Source organism: Pseudorca crassidens, chromosome 16, assembly GCF_039906515.1.
Source record: "Pseudorca crassidens isolate mPseCra1 chromosome 16, mPseCra1.hap1, whole genome shotgun sequence".
NCBI classification, from domain to species: domain Eukaryota; kingdom Metazoa; phylum Chordata; class Mammalia; order Artiodactyla; family Delphinidae; genus Pseudorca; species Pseudorca crassidens.
Genome location: NC_090311.1, coordinates 14,769,778 through 14,785,796, shown reverse-complemented (window position 1 = coordinate 14,785,796; position 16,019 = coordinate 14,769,778). Strand labels below are relative to the sequence as shown.

At 37.4% G+C, this 16,019-nt stretch overlaps 1 protein-coding gene across 2 annotated transcripts in view; it reads left to right on the top strand.

The window, feature by feature from the left end:
* The window catches only part of ATRNL1 (attractin like 1), a 682,506-nt gene that overhangs the window by 559,183 nt on the left and 107,304 nt on the right, over positions 1–16,019 (top strand). For both annotated transcript variants that reach the window (XM_067709302.1, XM_067709301.1), the window contains one exon: positions 10,604–10,718. In XM_067709302.1, the coding sequence (XP_067565403.1) occupies positions 10,604–10,718 (115 nt within the window). The remainder of the gene's footprint in view (positions 1–10,603; positions 10,719–16,019) is intronic.

Here is a 16,019-nt window from a genome sequence, read left to right as displayed (position 1 = left end):
AGCAGAGAAGTGGGTATTGAAAGAGATTTCACACTTACTAAAAAATATACCTTAAAATAGCAAAGTCTTTGTAGGGTTAATGTTCAACTTTCTGGGAAAACTCTGTCATCCAGAATGACTCATTCCCTTAGACATCTAGGTAGGTTTTACTGTATTTTAATTATATACATATTTTTGTAACCAGTCAGATAAGATCTTTCAGAGTTTTGTCCATGCTTTCGTTACTTATAATAGGCTGTGATTGGCATAATAATCATACCAGAAAGTCATTTATTATGCTGGATCCATTAACATTTGATTCCTCATTAAGAATATTGCCATGTCTGCACTTGTATTTTTTCTGCTGACAGTTTTCACAGAGTTTCTTGATTTAGTTTTATGATTGAAGTTTCAGAAATAAATGTTTTAATTTAATGTTCACTTGGTATAACAGATTTGAACAATAGTTTAATAAAAAAGCACTGTGAGTTCCTGATAAAGAAAAGTTTGTTGATGTCCATTTGGGATGATTTGCAGCATGTCTTGGTGAAGGTTGCACAGAGGCCCACTCTGTGCTGCACTTGTCAGGTTCCATCTGAGCATCTATAACTTTCTAAGCAGGTATTGATAATCTCAGTCATGACCAGGAAGAATGAGAAGGGGATGATGAGAGCCCTGTTTCACAGAGGACCTCAGCCTCCTCTCTGACCTTTTCTCATCCCTGTCTAATCAACACTTCTGAGGCTCTATCCCCAATGAACTTCTAGCAATTTCCTAAACAAGCTGTGTGCCTTTATGCCTCTGGGTCCATGCTTTTCCTGCTACCAGAACTCTCCATCTTTCATTCTCCTAGTCACCGTCAGCAAGGGAACGTCCTTCCCCAAGAGCACGACTCGTCCCTCCCCCTCCTTCCACTCCCGCCCCCAGGGCTCCGTGCATAACTCTGTGAGCACATTTGTCGTCTTAGTTGCCCTCAGCCTGACTGCCCTGATGGCAGCTTTACCAGGGCAGGCACTGTGCCTGTGTAGCGCTCTACCCCCAGTTGCCAGCAGGGGGCCTAACACATTTACGTTTTAAATTGAAATAATCTATCAGCAGCATGACTAAGGTCACATTTTGCATTTATGACGTAATGTGTTTTGGAAAGGACCAACATGGAGGATGATACCAAGATCCTGATTTTCTAACTTTCCTGCTGGCTTATATCCATCTGCTATAGATGAAGCTTCTCTTTATAACTTTTTGTCACAACATGTAGAGATTTACCTTGTGCACAATTTGGAAAAGAAAAATCAAATATTCATTTATCCATGAAATACTTATCGATCACACAGCTTAGGTGCCAGGAAAAGTTTACTCTGTGTAGCACATAATGTTCACCGTCGGATCAGACTCCTTGATAAAAGCAGAGAACAAAAATGAGAAAACTTGGCATTGAGATCAGATTTTTCCCACCCTATAAGCTGTCAATAAAATTCTCCCTTGGAGGCTTAATTTCTTAATTAATTAATTGCACACCATTAACAGAACTTTTAAAAATATGGTACCTGCCTTCAAATAGCTTACTTTTGAGTTGAGCATATTCTTTAGTGGAACAGAAAATAATTCCAAAGCAAAGTGGGAACTGGGAAGAATAGCATAATAATAGTAATAGCTGACCTTTACCAAGTACTGTGATATATATACCTATGTGGGTATGTGTATATATATACACATACAGATACGTAAAATACATATATTCTATATGTATATTATATCTGTATATAATATACATCCTATATGTACATAATATATAACGTTTAATCCTCATAACAACACTATGAGGAAGGTGTTGTTAGCTCCATTTTACAGCTAAGAAACTTGAGGTACAGAGAGCTTATGTGATTTGAACCCAGGCAGTGGTTGCTAAAGGTTGTTCTCTTAATCACTACATTACACTTGCTCTCAATGGCCGCAACAGGAAAAATAACTTACTCCTGATTATTGAGATGGAATAAAGTGAGGAGGTCCTGGAGTGGCCTAGGACGACCTGGGGTGGCTTCTTGCCGACTGAGAGTTTTGAGCTGGATCTTGCAGAAATGGTAGACATTGGCAAGTAGTCTGGGTGGATGAAATGACCAAGAGCACAGGGTGGGCTGAAGCGAGACGGGAAGTCAGTTGATTTGGCAGGCACATTTGTCTCTCGTACTTAGCAATATTTTTTGAGGTCGAAAAGAACGGTCCCAATTTTGAAATGAGTGTATGAAGTATAATGGTTAGGTTGCTCTCTGCACAGAGCTATGGAGAAAATTACAGGTTGTAAAAAATCTAATTATGGCAATTACTTGATAGATAATCTATTTCAGATTTTTGAAAAATACTGTCAGGAATCAACTTTTAAAGATAATCTGTTCGAAGTCATCCCCTATTAACATGCATCTGTATTGACCAACTCAGGGGCAGAGCATGATTATATAATATCTCAAAAAGAGATAATATCCTCATCTTCTGGGACCTAAATACCTGTGAAAAAATAGGTGGAAAAATAACTGCTATCACAATCCAGCCTCTTCACTCCCCAACTCAATGCCACACAATTAAAATAACAGCAAAACTCAGTTAAACTATATATTTTACTATAGATATAAACCTTGAATATGTGTGTATATGAGTGTGTGTGTGAGTGTGTGTGCACGTGTGTGTGCATATGTGTGTAGTGAGAGATTTTGAGCAGAGAATGAAAGTAGAGACATTTCAACAAAGAAAAAATATTTGGTACAATATGAAAATTAAGTTTACCATAGAAATACCTTGAAACTGCAGGAGCAGCATACTAATTCTGCGAATATTATGTTTTATTCCTTTACCTATTCCCACATGTAATACTTTATTCTCTTTGAATTTTCTTCTAATGCAGTTTAACCCTGGTTTTGAGAGTGTCCATCAGCTTAATTTCTTTTATTAATATGAATTATTCTCCTAGCGAGTAAAGCTAGCTAATGTGTTTCTCCCTTTATCATTTCATACAAATGGTAAATAAGGAGAGAATATGATTTTCACTTTTGGTTTTCTTCCCAAATCTAAACAACGAAATCAGAGAATCTGTTTCTGAGATCTGGAGTCTTGGTATTTGCTGATCCTATAGAATCAACACAGTTCATCAGCTGTGAGCCAAGTCATCAGGCTGACTTAATTCAATGTTCAGCAGATTAATTCTATTTTACTAATGTGACTAAAAACTAAATTTTATATCAATATAAGCAGTCATTACACTGCAAATACCAACTTCTGCAAGCTGTTGAAAAAGACTCATTTTTAATTATAAGTAGATTCTGATAAGAATAGCGTTAAAAGTGTTCTAATAGGGAAATGTTAGAGTGATTAATGTGCAGTTGTTTGCATTTTTAACATTTCACTCATATATCAGATTAGTATTTGTGTATACTGTCAGACTTTATTCTGTCCTTGTCAAAACACTTATTACTGCTGACAGGTATAACATATCCACATTAATCCTCAATTCCTTGATTCAATTTTCTAATTGCTTTTTTGGCATGCAGTGGTGGCCACTTAGTATTATGTGATGTATTCATCATATGGCATAATGATGTGCTTTAAAAATTAGATGTGTCATTTAAAGTACTTGAACAGGAAAAAAATTACTAAGGATTAGAAATTTCAAATTTCACTGTACTTAGACTAAGTGTTAGATATTGTTACGTCACACATTCTGGAGGTTGTCCATAAATCATAGTCACAGAATGTTGAAGAGATCCTAAAATCATCCAGCCTACTTGTTCATTTCCCAGTTGGGAAAACTGATTCAGTAATATGCCCAGGATCACACAACTAGATACTGGCAGAACTGGTCCTAGAACTCAAGTGTTCTGGACCCTGCTCAGAAATGGGGCAAGTATACGCATATAATTTTTATATTCCTCCTATTAATAGTCAAGCTGAGAGAATGAGAGACTCCTTGGCTTCTTAAGCTATACTTTTTAGCAGTATTGTATAGTGGTTAAGAATAAAGATACTAGAATCAAACAGACCTGGGTTCCAATCCTGGATCTGCCACTCACTAGCTGTGTTACCCAGAGAATATTATCTGACCTCTCTGAATTTCAATTCCCTCATCTGTATAAAATAGAAAATAACACAATAATGCCTATTAAGTGCTTAGCACAGCTCCTGGTTCCTAGGAAGTACTCAATAAATGTTGGCTGATATTATTTTTCAGTGTTTTATTTTATCCCTTTAATATCCATAATTTAATTTAAATCAGTTTCTACCCACTCATACGTTTGATGAGTGGGTAGAAACTGAGTCATACCTCCCTGTTATCTCACCATGTGACAATTGCATTTATTCTTTCATTTACTCGTTCACTTACCATGTGTAAAATGCACTCCATTAGATGCTATAGGTAAGGCAAAAAGGAATCCAATATGACACCTGCCTTGGAAGAGTAGGAATCTAATAGATTCCTATGTTGTCATCTAATACAACAATTACATCAATACCTGTAGTAAAAGACTGGGAAACATCAGTCCCCAAAATGTAACACAGGTGCCATGCTTAGGCTTTTCAAAGAGAAGAAGTAAGTACAGGGCCAATAGACATGAATAAGAAACTGGACCTGCCCTCAAGGAGCTTGTTCCAGTGGGAAGACAGGGCAGTTGCCCAAGTGTCACTCAAGGTGGAAAATGAAAAGGGCCGTAACAATTAAAGAACTAAGGAGGGAGAAACTAAATACCTCAGACCAGGGAAAGCTTCATGGGTGAGTTGGCTTTGAGGGATATATAATTTTAGGAAAGTTAGAGGCCTATAGGAAGGATCTCCTGGACAGTAGGAATATTATGAAGGAAGGAAGGAACAGATTCTGGAAACCCTGGGCACAGACGTTAAAGAGTGAGCACTTAACATTGACTAAAACATGGAGCTTGTGCAGAATAAAAGCTAAAGTTTGATGAGTGGGGAGACACAAGAGCCTGGCAACCCTGAAATGACCTCTTGGACTCCATTTTACAAAGTGGCAGCTCTCAGCCCGTTTTGACACATAGGCATGTTTTTTTGGCAGCAAAATTTTTGAGATTTAATGTTTTAAATAAATCTTGTACTTTTCAGCTCACTGTGGTACCGACCGCTTTTTATTGTCTTATTCTACAAGTTAAGGCAGTCTTCTTACCTATTATAGACAGTATGCATAACGGTTAGTCATACGAGCTCAGAAAATAGACTATAGTTTTCCAAATTCTGGTTTGGTCACCTATTAGGTCTGCAACCTTAGTTATGTTATTTAAACTCTGAGCTTCAGTTTCACAAATTATGAAATGGGAATAGCCCCTACCTCTTGTGGTAGAATTAAACCCATGTAAGCATTTGGCGTAGCATAAGGCATGTTGTAAGCACTTAAGAAATGTTAGCTGTTCCTCGAAGAGATTTGAGTTTGCAAGCCCTACTGAGGCAGTACTGAAAGTTTTGCTTTCTGTTTCATTTTATTTTTTAATGAAGTATAGTTGATTTAAAAAGTTTCAGGTGTACAGTAAAATGATTCAGTTATATATATGTGTGTGTGTGTATATATATATATATATACTGTTTTTCAGATTCTTTTCCATAGTTCTGAAAGTTTTTTGAGAAGGGAAATAACATCCTTCTAATCTTTGGAGTTCTAGAGCATTGAACTAAAACCCTACTTAAATTGCAATGACTAGTCCAAGGACATCAGATAATTCTCTTAAATCCTTAGCTGCTGGGGTTAGTTTCCAGTGTCACCCGCCTACTACTTCACTCACTCTTTGAGAAGGCCAGTGGAGGAAGGAGCAAGTAGCCAGCTTTGCCTGTTGGTATCTTCAACACATCCAGTGATTCTTATAGCAGCAGTTTCCCAGGCTAGATCCCAGGTTCAGATAGTGGCCTCCCTTTTTTAGGACATGTTATTATGAGTTTTAAGAACTGTAATCTTGAAAATCCTTATGATTCCAGGAGCTTCTCTGGTAATTTGCTTGTCTTTAATAGCTGAAAAATGAGAAGAGTTTAACATAGAATTGTTGCTCCAAAAAAACAAGAACCTGAAGATTTAAGTACAATAGGTTGAAAAACACTAGTGTGAACAAAACGAGTCTTTTGTAAAAGCTCCGTGTGCTTAATGAACAAGGACTGCTAATTACATGACTGTCAGTGCTATTTTCTGGCATGGTCTAACGCCAGCTTCTTTCGGTGCAACAAATATGAAAATGCCTAGAAGTAAATCACATTTGCTGAGTGCTGTGGGCAAACAAACCCATGCCTTATCTCTTTCAAAGGCAGCCATGGAAAATACATGATAAATTGCACAGTTCAGTGAACATGTTATGTCATTGTGAAATGATTTTGATTCATGGTTATGTATTTATTGCTAAACAACTGACAAACCTCAAGGTATCAGAAATATCATTCATGGGGTTTTGCTGTTTTCTCTTGCAAAATTCAAGTGCTATGAAGTGTTTTTCTTTTTTATTTAAAATACTTTATTGAAAGTGATATTTGCCACAGTCTTTGGAAATAATTTTTTAAATTATATGAATTCCTGCCAGAAGTGTCAAAGAGCTGTGCTAGTCACTAATATTTTTATCATAATGAATAATTCATATTTTTGCTAATATCCTTTTATGAAAATTTTATAGCTAAAAATAGACAAAGTTGTAAGCCAGTTTGATTTCAGAATAGGATTATAATCTCGTTTCATATAGCTTATCAATATAATGAAATTTTTGAATGTTTTCTGTGCAATAGCAGTAGAATTAAGAGTGAGAGAATTATATTAAAGAAGATATTACAGAAGTGGCTTTTATGCAAACATAATTCCTTTCCCATGGTCAACATATCTTACTATACTCTATCCATTGCTGACCCTCTTCAGTTTAAAGTATTAAATAATTAAACCATTTTCTACTTGAAACTTACAGTTATTTTTTACTAATTTTTCTTTCAATTGGTGCTTTTGGCATCAGCACTTGATGTTTACAACCTTTTCTTCTAGTGTTAAAAGCAGCAGGAAAGGTAGCCTGTCAACACACAATATGCACGAGGCATATCGTAAGCACTTAATAAATGTTAGCTATTCATCAACAGATGTACTCTCACTTTGTGTCTTGTTTTTCTAAATCTCGTAAACCAAGAACCACTGTTTCTCAACTGGTGGTTTTGTTTTGTTTGTGTTGTTTTGTTGTAATCATGAAATTCTTCTTTTCTGAGTTTTATAATCAAGTATTTTAACGTGGCTTTGTATATTTTGAGTAGTGCCGTTGAGCTCTTACAAATAAAATAACAAAGAAAACCTTGCCTGATGGTAGAAATGATAAATTATTTCTTAGGTATATTAAAAGGGATTTGGGTATTTCTAATATATCGCCATCATTTAAACCTGAATTCATTTTATTTTCCTTTAGTATATTTTAACCAATTGACCTTTACATATACTTTGCATTTATTAAATTAGGATAAATTTTAGTAGCCTAGAAATACGATTCAAAACATTCATAGTGTTTTTCTTTTAGCCTTGGAATATGACAAGCCTATTCTCTAAATATTTACATCATTGGAGAATATCTATGTACTTATGCTGATTCTGGCTTAACATTTTCAAAAATAAGTCTGTTAAATTAAATGTAAGCTTTAAAGGGGAAAACCATAGATCTTGTAACTTGATACAAGTATTGCAACATTGCTTACAGCATTTTCTTGGAAGATTTTTATGCCCTTCTACTACCATGGCTACTTTCACCTTTATGTTCAAAATTCCCAAAATGTATCTGTATGAGGATAATTTTAAAACGTGAGATTTATGCTGCTATAAAGGAGAAATCCTTTATAACAACATAAATCCGTTGTCACCAGAAATTTCAGTCTAAGTTTTACATGAAAGGGAACATATTTTATCTTTAATGCCTCATTAAACTTTCTGGAAATGGCAATATTCTAAAATATTCTAGGTGGATGACTACATATGTCTGTATTCCTTCTGAAAAATTCAAACATCAGTAAAAAAAAAAAGACTAAACAAATCATTTGTTCTAATAATTAAAGTAGTGGTATTTTCTCTTCCATTTAATTTTGCCGTATAGATGTGACTTTAAGTCAACCATGTCTCGCCTGCACTTTTTGAGTGAAATAGCCAAAACCACCATTCCTCAGCCAAATGATGTTCCTATTGTTTCAAAGGTGACGTTGTATTTAAACCTTAGTTCTCTGTGTGTTTCTGTTCACATGTGTGTGCCTGGATTGTGTATGTTCACACACATGTGCTTGCACATGTGTTTATGTTTGTGTGTGTGGGTGCATGATTTTTTTGTACATTCACAATATGATAAACTGCATTGTGTCGCTAAGAACATGGACTCAGGAACAGCCTACCTGAGTATAAATCCCAGCCCTGCTACTTCCTAGTTGTGTGAATTTGAGCAAGTTCTTTTAACTTCTTGCTTTCATGTTCTCATCTTACAGGGTTGTTGTAAGGTTTAAATAAGTTAATATATGTAAAGCATTTTGAATACCTAATCCATAGTATTTAATAACATATTAGCCTTACCGTTATAATCATTATCATATATTCATTTACTCTACTTTATTTCTAAAGTCATATTATTTATACAAATGCATTGGTGGGTGATTATTACATATGTATTTCACTGAAATGATATTAAAGGTGTGCCTTGCTGTATGTCAATTATAGCTCAATAAAACTGGAAAAAAAAATTTAAAAGATATGTCAACGGAATATTTTGGATTGTGATAATTTGATTAGATAAACTGTTACCATTGGTGAGAGGAAACAGTTGCGAAAAAGCAACAGAAATTGCATAACTTGGTGGCTCACAGACGACATATCAAATATCAAATGTACTAAAATGCATTCAGGGACTTCCCCTGGTGGTTCAGTGGTTAAGACTTCGCCTTACAATGCAGGGCGTGTGGGTTTGATCCCTGGTCAGGGAGCTGACCAGGGATCCCTGGTCAGGGAGATCCCACATACCTCGTGGCCAAAACACCAAAACAGTTTCATTGTAACAAATTCAAAAAAGGCTTTAAAAATGGTCCACATCAAAAGAAATCCTTAAAAACAATGCATTCATTTGTTCAGATGTAGGCCTGTTGCACGTCTACAGTGTGCCAGGATTTCGTGTTAAAATGACACATGGTACCATAGGATCCAGCAGCAATCATGCTGCTTAATATTTACCCAAAGGAGTCAAGAATTCATGTCCACGCAGTGTTTATGGCAGCTTTATTCATCATTGCCAAAATTTGGAAGCAATCAAGATGTCCTTCAGTAGCTGAATGGATAACTAAACTGTGGTACATCCAGACAACGGAATATTATGGAGCACTAAAAATGAATGAGCTGTCAAACAATGAAAAGACACGGAGGAACATTAAATGCATATTTTTAAGTGAAATAAGTCAACCTGAAAAAGCTGAGTACAATATGATTTCAACTATATGACATTCTGGGAAAGGCAAAACTACAGGGACAGTAAAAAGATAGTACAGATGAACCTATTTGCAGGGCAGGAATAGAAACGCAGACATAGAGAACAGACTTGTGGACATGGGAGGAAGGGGAGGGTGGGATGAATTGGGAGATTAGGTTTGACATAAACACATTACCATGTGTAAAATAGATGGCTAGTGGGAACCTGCTGTATAGCGCAGGGAGCTCAACTCAGTGCTCTGTGATGACCTAGATGGGTGGGATGGGGGTGGGGGGAGGGAGGTCCGAGGGAGGGAAGGGATATACGTATACATAGAGCTGATTCACTTCATTGTGCAGCAGAAACTAACACAACATCGTAAAGCAATTATACTCCAATTAAAAAAAAGACACGGAGGAACATTAAATGCATATTTTTAAGTGAAATAATTCAATCTGAAAAAGCTAAATACTATATGATTTCAACTATACGACATTCTGGGAAAAGCAAAACTATGGGGACAGTCAAAAGATCAGTGGTTTCCAGGGGTTGGGGGTCGGACGAGGGATGAATAGGCAGAACACAAAGGATTTTTAGGGCAGGAAAACTACTCTGTATGGTACTATAATGAAAAATACATGTCATTATACATTTGACAAGCCCATAGAATGTACAACACCAGGAGTGAACTCTAATGTAAACTATGTATTCTGGGTGGTAGAGACGTGTCAGTGTTGGTTCCTCAGCTTGTACACAAGTGCTACTCTGGTGGGGATGTTAATGATAGGGGAGGCTGTGCATGCATGCGGGCAGTGGGTTTATGGAAAATCTCCGTAGCTTCCTCTTAATTTTGCTGTAAACCTAAGACTTCTTTAAAAAATAAAATCTATTAGGGAAAAAAAAAAAACAAGGTAAAAATAGAACAAAGCAATGAGTACTTTTCAAAAATTGCAAAAATATGTGCTAATATGTAATGCCCCAAGAAAAATGTCTCCTAAATGTAAACGACCACCATTACAAAAAAACTACATATTACTGCAATAAAATATTCAACTGAACTATTAAAAAATGAGAAATGGTGTGCCTTCAACTACTAGGAATAAACATTTTAGCTGCCTGAAGCATAGTAGGAAAAAAGTAAGATAGCAGTGTCGTGTAAACTGTGCAAATTTAGAATGGGTTTTCTTTTTCAGGGAGCACCCAAACCAATAGCCATTGAACCATGTGCTGGGAACAGAGCGGCGGTTCTGACTGTGTTTCTCTGTCTACCACGAGGATCATCAGGTGCCCCTCCCCCAGGGCAGTCAGGTAAGATGAATGAGGCACCATCAGCAGTTAAGCAAAACATGCAGACGGAACAGAAGAAGTAAACAATACCACCAGATAGCACAATAAAGACATTTACAAGGTTCTGATTTACAGCATGGTAACATTTTATTAGAATACAAACTTCTACCCAAATATCTAGATATCTGCCTTGCTATAAATTCAGATTTGCAAGTGTTTCTCTTAAAAAATACATGTTGAATATATGTGTGTATTTGTGTATAACATAACACATGTATGTACGTACGGACACACTTCAATTTGTTGTTGTCATTGCAATGAGTAATCTCACTAGCAGGGCAAAGTGACCCTTTTGGGCAGCTTCTTTTCTCCCAGTATGTGTGTCATATGGGATGCCAAATTAGAAATACGATTAGAAGCTTGTTTCATAAATATGGAATCTAATTAGGGAACTTACTTACATGTTTGGAATGTTTTGCGGCATCGGAGGATAAAAGCTTGCTGCAACCATTCTGGAATATTGAAGATAAGTTCTTGCTGTCAGCACCGGACAGGTGCGGTTCATGGACCCAAGGACCCTCTCCTTCACTTGAGCACAGCCAGCCTTTTCCTCTGATTCTCCTTTTCCTGCATAAAAAGTATATTTTGAATTCGAGGTAACTCTGTGTATCCTCTTAGAGATCTTCTCATTGCTTCGACAGTTGTCCACATTGTAAACATGCCCCGTGTTGAGTATAACTTGTAACTAAATCACAAACCACGCTTATTTCTCTCTTTGTGCACATCCCCTTCCATCTGCTTACAATTTCTGATTATTCTTTCTCCCGATTGTTTTCTTTAAAGGACTCTCGGTGAAATGGATGCTTTTTGAGGGTCAGGGTGATTTCAAATCTTTCTCTTCAGTTCCCCTTAAGGATAAAATAACGTGCCAGAGATCTGGCAGGTTCTCAACAGTAGTTGATGATAAACTCAGCTCCCTGCTTAGTTTTCTTTCCTTAGTTCCCTAGTTAACTTTGACCTTGCTCCTCACTTTCTTGATTTGTGTCCATCGAGACACAAAAATGGAAGCCACACTACTTTATACCTTATAAATTTTAAGATATTTATGTAACGGAATTTTTCCCATACAGGGACAGAGGAATTCCATCACCTTTAGACTTGTCATTTATGGTACCTGATGATATCTTGTTGCAGGAGTTTCTACCCAAAGTTCATTTGTAGATGTTTATTCAATGAAACAAACCTTCTCATATGTTGAGCCAATGCCTTACTTTTCTCCTTTCAGAACAACCAAGGTAAATGGGATGCAGTAAATAGAATAGCTTGGCACTGGTCAGATAAGATGGATAATTGTAGGTACTGTGCCCAGCTAATGGAAGTATTGTTTCAAAGCTGGGATGATTTCCAATACAAACACTTTACTAATGAAAACAAGTCTGTGTGATATACACCAAGGTTCTTCTAGATCCTTGACAAGATGATGTACTGATGGGCAGAGTGAAGGCGACTGCCAGTACGCTGTCCCTTTAACCTTTGAAATCTTTTTGACTGATTTGAAAAAGCCAAATAGCAGTGTGGACCATTACCTCAGCTGTGTTTTATTACAGATGCACTGCAATTACTAATGGTAATGGGAAATTAGACGTGCACAGTGTTTTACTCTTCACAAAGTATTTTCCTATTTTTCACATTTGATCCTTACGACAAGCCTGTGCCATAGGTATTATAAAACTCACTTTATAAATGAGAGACTTGGTCTATATAAATCTCTGTATTTCTATACTCAAGGAATTATTGGAAAAACATTACAGTAAAGAGCAAAGCAACAACAAAAAATATTTATTACTAACATTCCAGGTAATTTTTCCTGATGATCTATAGCAGAGAGCTTATTTCTCTAGAATCTACAGCCTATGTCTTCACAAAGCCAACCATTTGGAGGAGTACTGAAAATGTCCCCAGGGTTCACACAAGTAGGCAAAACCTTGAGTTCATTCACAACACTTTTTGCGGTGACTGTAGATCGAACTATGTTGAATATCTGTGTGAATAATTCAGGATGAGTTTGTTCTTTGTTTAAAAAAAACTAATAAAATTTCTCTAGCTAACTTTATAGGAGTAGGAAGAGGAAGAGTCATTGATTCTATTCCTTCAAAGTACAGCATTGTCTTCTGTCTGCAGTCTACTTTGAAATGCATCAAGGACATAATGTTATTGATGGATGGATAGTAGGATGAGTAGAAGGACAGATATGTCATAAAGCAAGTAAAGCAAATGTTAATGGTAGAATCTAGGTGATGGGAATACTGGAGTCCATTTTAAAATTCTTTCCACTTTGCTGTATGCTTGAAATTCTTTACGGTAAGTTGTGGGAAACAATACAAGTTTTTGAAAACTCTTGACTTTACTGGGAGAAAGTAAAGGCAGTGCCTATAGAGAGGAATTTTCTAATGCTCACATCTATGTTTTCCCTAAACAAGGCAAATGCTGACACCAGTATACAAACGAAATGGCTTATTTTTTCACTTTTCATCAAGATATTTGGTGTGTACCCAGTCAATTAAAACTTAACATAGTATCATCCAATATTTGAGAGGAAATGCCTTCCAGTGATAGTTTGGGAACCATATTGGTTCTCGGGAGGGAAATATTGACATTGGATATCTCATTGCTAGAGTTTGGCTTATCTCATATCTTTACAGGAAGTCCATCTGTGTGCCTATGCTTATCACAGTGCCCTGTGTTTAGAAAGCAGTTCATAAATGTTCTTGATGATTATGATAATGATAGGAGACCTGGGAAACATGACCTTGAGCAACCACTTCTGTCTATGAGACTCAGTGAACAACAATAAAATGAGCAATTGAACTAGAATCCATTCATTGATTCTCAAATTGCACAGCTAGGAGCCTTATGTGCTGAAGAGCCTCCTCCAGCGTTGGTGCAGGGTTAGAGGTTAGGGGAGTTAAGAAGGAGGTACTGGGCTTCCCTGGTGGCTCAGAGAGTCCGCCTGCCGATGCGGGGGACACGGGTTCGTGCCCCAGTCCGGGAGGATCCCACGTGCCGTGGAGCGGCTGGGCCCGTGAGCCATGGCCGCTGAGCCTGTGCGTCCGGAGCCTGTGCTCCACAGCGGGAGAGGCCACAACAGTGAGAGGCCCGCGTACCGCAAAAAATAAAAATAAAAAAAGAAGGAGGTAGTGGAGTAGCTTCGTGGACAGACCCCTGACCCCATCCCCACTGTGTGAAGGACAGGGCGCCCAGAGTCTTCTCTTGGCTCTTGGGCTATTTATGTCTCCTAATGTGAGTGTATCTATTCAATGAGGAATAAGCATTAATTATTAGATTAGAAGTTCTCTTGCAATACTTTGCACAGTTTCTAATTTTTTCATCAGGCCCTTTTTTGAAATGTAGCTTCCTAAATGTCGAGTGATGCTGTTCATAATGCACTCTTCACTACTATGAATGAAAGCATTTAAGAGAAGGATGAGTTTGGGGGTATGGAGAAGATGGAAGCATCCCATGAGCATGGTGGTTTTCTCTCAGAACCTGAATGCCAGCACTAACAAATAAGTGATTCGGAAACAAGCAGGGGCTAGTTCTGGCCATCTCTTTTAAGTAGCAAGTAGTGGGTTGTTCTTTTTTTTAATTCAAAATATGGCATTGTCTTTGGACTTTATTCTCTTTCTACCAGCATATATTTCAGTAATATTTAGCAAGTAATAATTAGACATGGCCCTTTAATGTCTGTCTAAAATGTGTGAAGTTCCCTTCCATGGCTCTCATCTTAGCAGAGGTCGAAAGAGAAACTGCAGATTCATCCTTTAGATTACCCCATGCAGTAATCTTTCCCTTCTTCTTCTTCTTCTTTTTTTTTTTTTTCCATGTAATGAATTTAGATGTTTATGAGCAATTCTCCCTCTAGGTAGCTTAGGAGAGTAAAAGCAAAAAATATTAAATAGGCTTTTGGCACTCCTGGAGCTGAGCTAATTAGGTTCCCTGCTCCCCAGCCCTGTAAACCTGCTGCTTCATTCCTGTATTTTCTGTGAGCAACCACTGCCAGCAATGCCAGACTGTCTTGGGCTAAAGTGGGATTTCTGCTGTTGATATATGTACACAGCCACTTCTCTTCTGCCTCAAAGTGGTTGGAAGACTGACGTCCTCGTAAAAACAGGGCATATCAAGTAACCCTGCTGCGTGTCTCCAATCACCTTGGACAGCAAGGTCCCCAAGCATTTTAGAGTCACATTAAGATGAAATGTGAACAAAGTAAATAGAGCTCTTCAAAAGCATAAACTGAAAATGATCGTGATTGTGTCACTTTGTGATGAAGGATTATGGATTTCATAGTTTATGGATTCTTAGTAATATGAAGCGGATTAACTTTTCTCACTGGATTAAAAATCCGGTGGCCCAAATGTCCACTGCCAAAAGGGAGATAAGTGCTTCACCTAAATGTAGAACTTTGCCCTGATCTTGCCTTATGTTTGGCAAAAAACCAAACCAAAACAAACAGAAACTGCTGGAAAGTCTAAGATTTTGAAACTTTTTTCTTTAGGTTTAGAAGTTTTGGCAGGATGACCAGATTATTTTGAAAAATCTAGAAATATTGTACGATGTTTAAAAATGATAGTCTACCCACAGTGTCATGGGTAATAATAATGACAAAAAGAGAACTTTGGTTTAGTCAAATGAAAAGAGGAAAACAAGAACTAGTAATTCTGAGCACTGAAGCAGGTTCTTTACATGCACTAATTCTTTTAACCCTCTTAATGAACCTGAAAAGTAGCTATTATTATCCCACTTTTACAGATTAAAAAAAAAATCTGTAAACTCAAGAGAGATTAAATGACTTGTCCGAGGACCAATACAGCCAGTGAGTGAGTGAACCAGAATTCAGATTCAGGGCCATCTAGATCCTCAGGCTGTGAGACTCTCCCTCATCGCTGTGCTTCTCTGGATAAAGATACAGGGGTACTCGGGATAGCCCATATTCCAGAAAAAGCTTTACATTCAGATCAAAGAGGAAGGACCTGGAGTGTTCTGCTAAGCATTGGACTTAAGGGGGCAAGAAGGATATATTTACCTTTCCTAGTGATTTGACTCCAGAAATTTGGTAAAATGCAAAGGTGCACGTGCCATGACACATCTGCTAATGAACGTATGACTCCGTTGTGTAATAGCAACTTGGGGCATGTAGTTATAGGAAGAGAACTTCGCCTTGTATGTGTGAGTTATGGACTTGGAGTCCCAAGTCCCAAGCTGTAGAGCCAGCTCTGCCACCAGCTAACTGTCGCCAAGTCTTTTCATCTCTGGGTCGTAGTT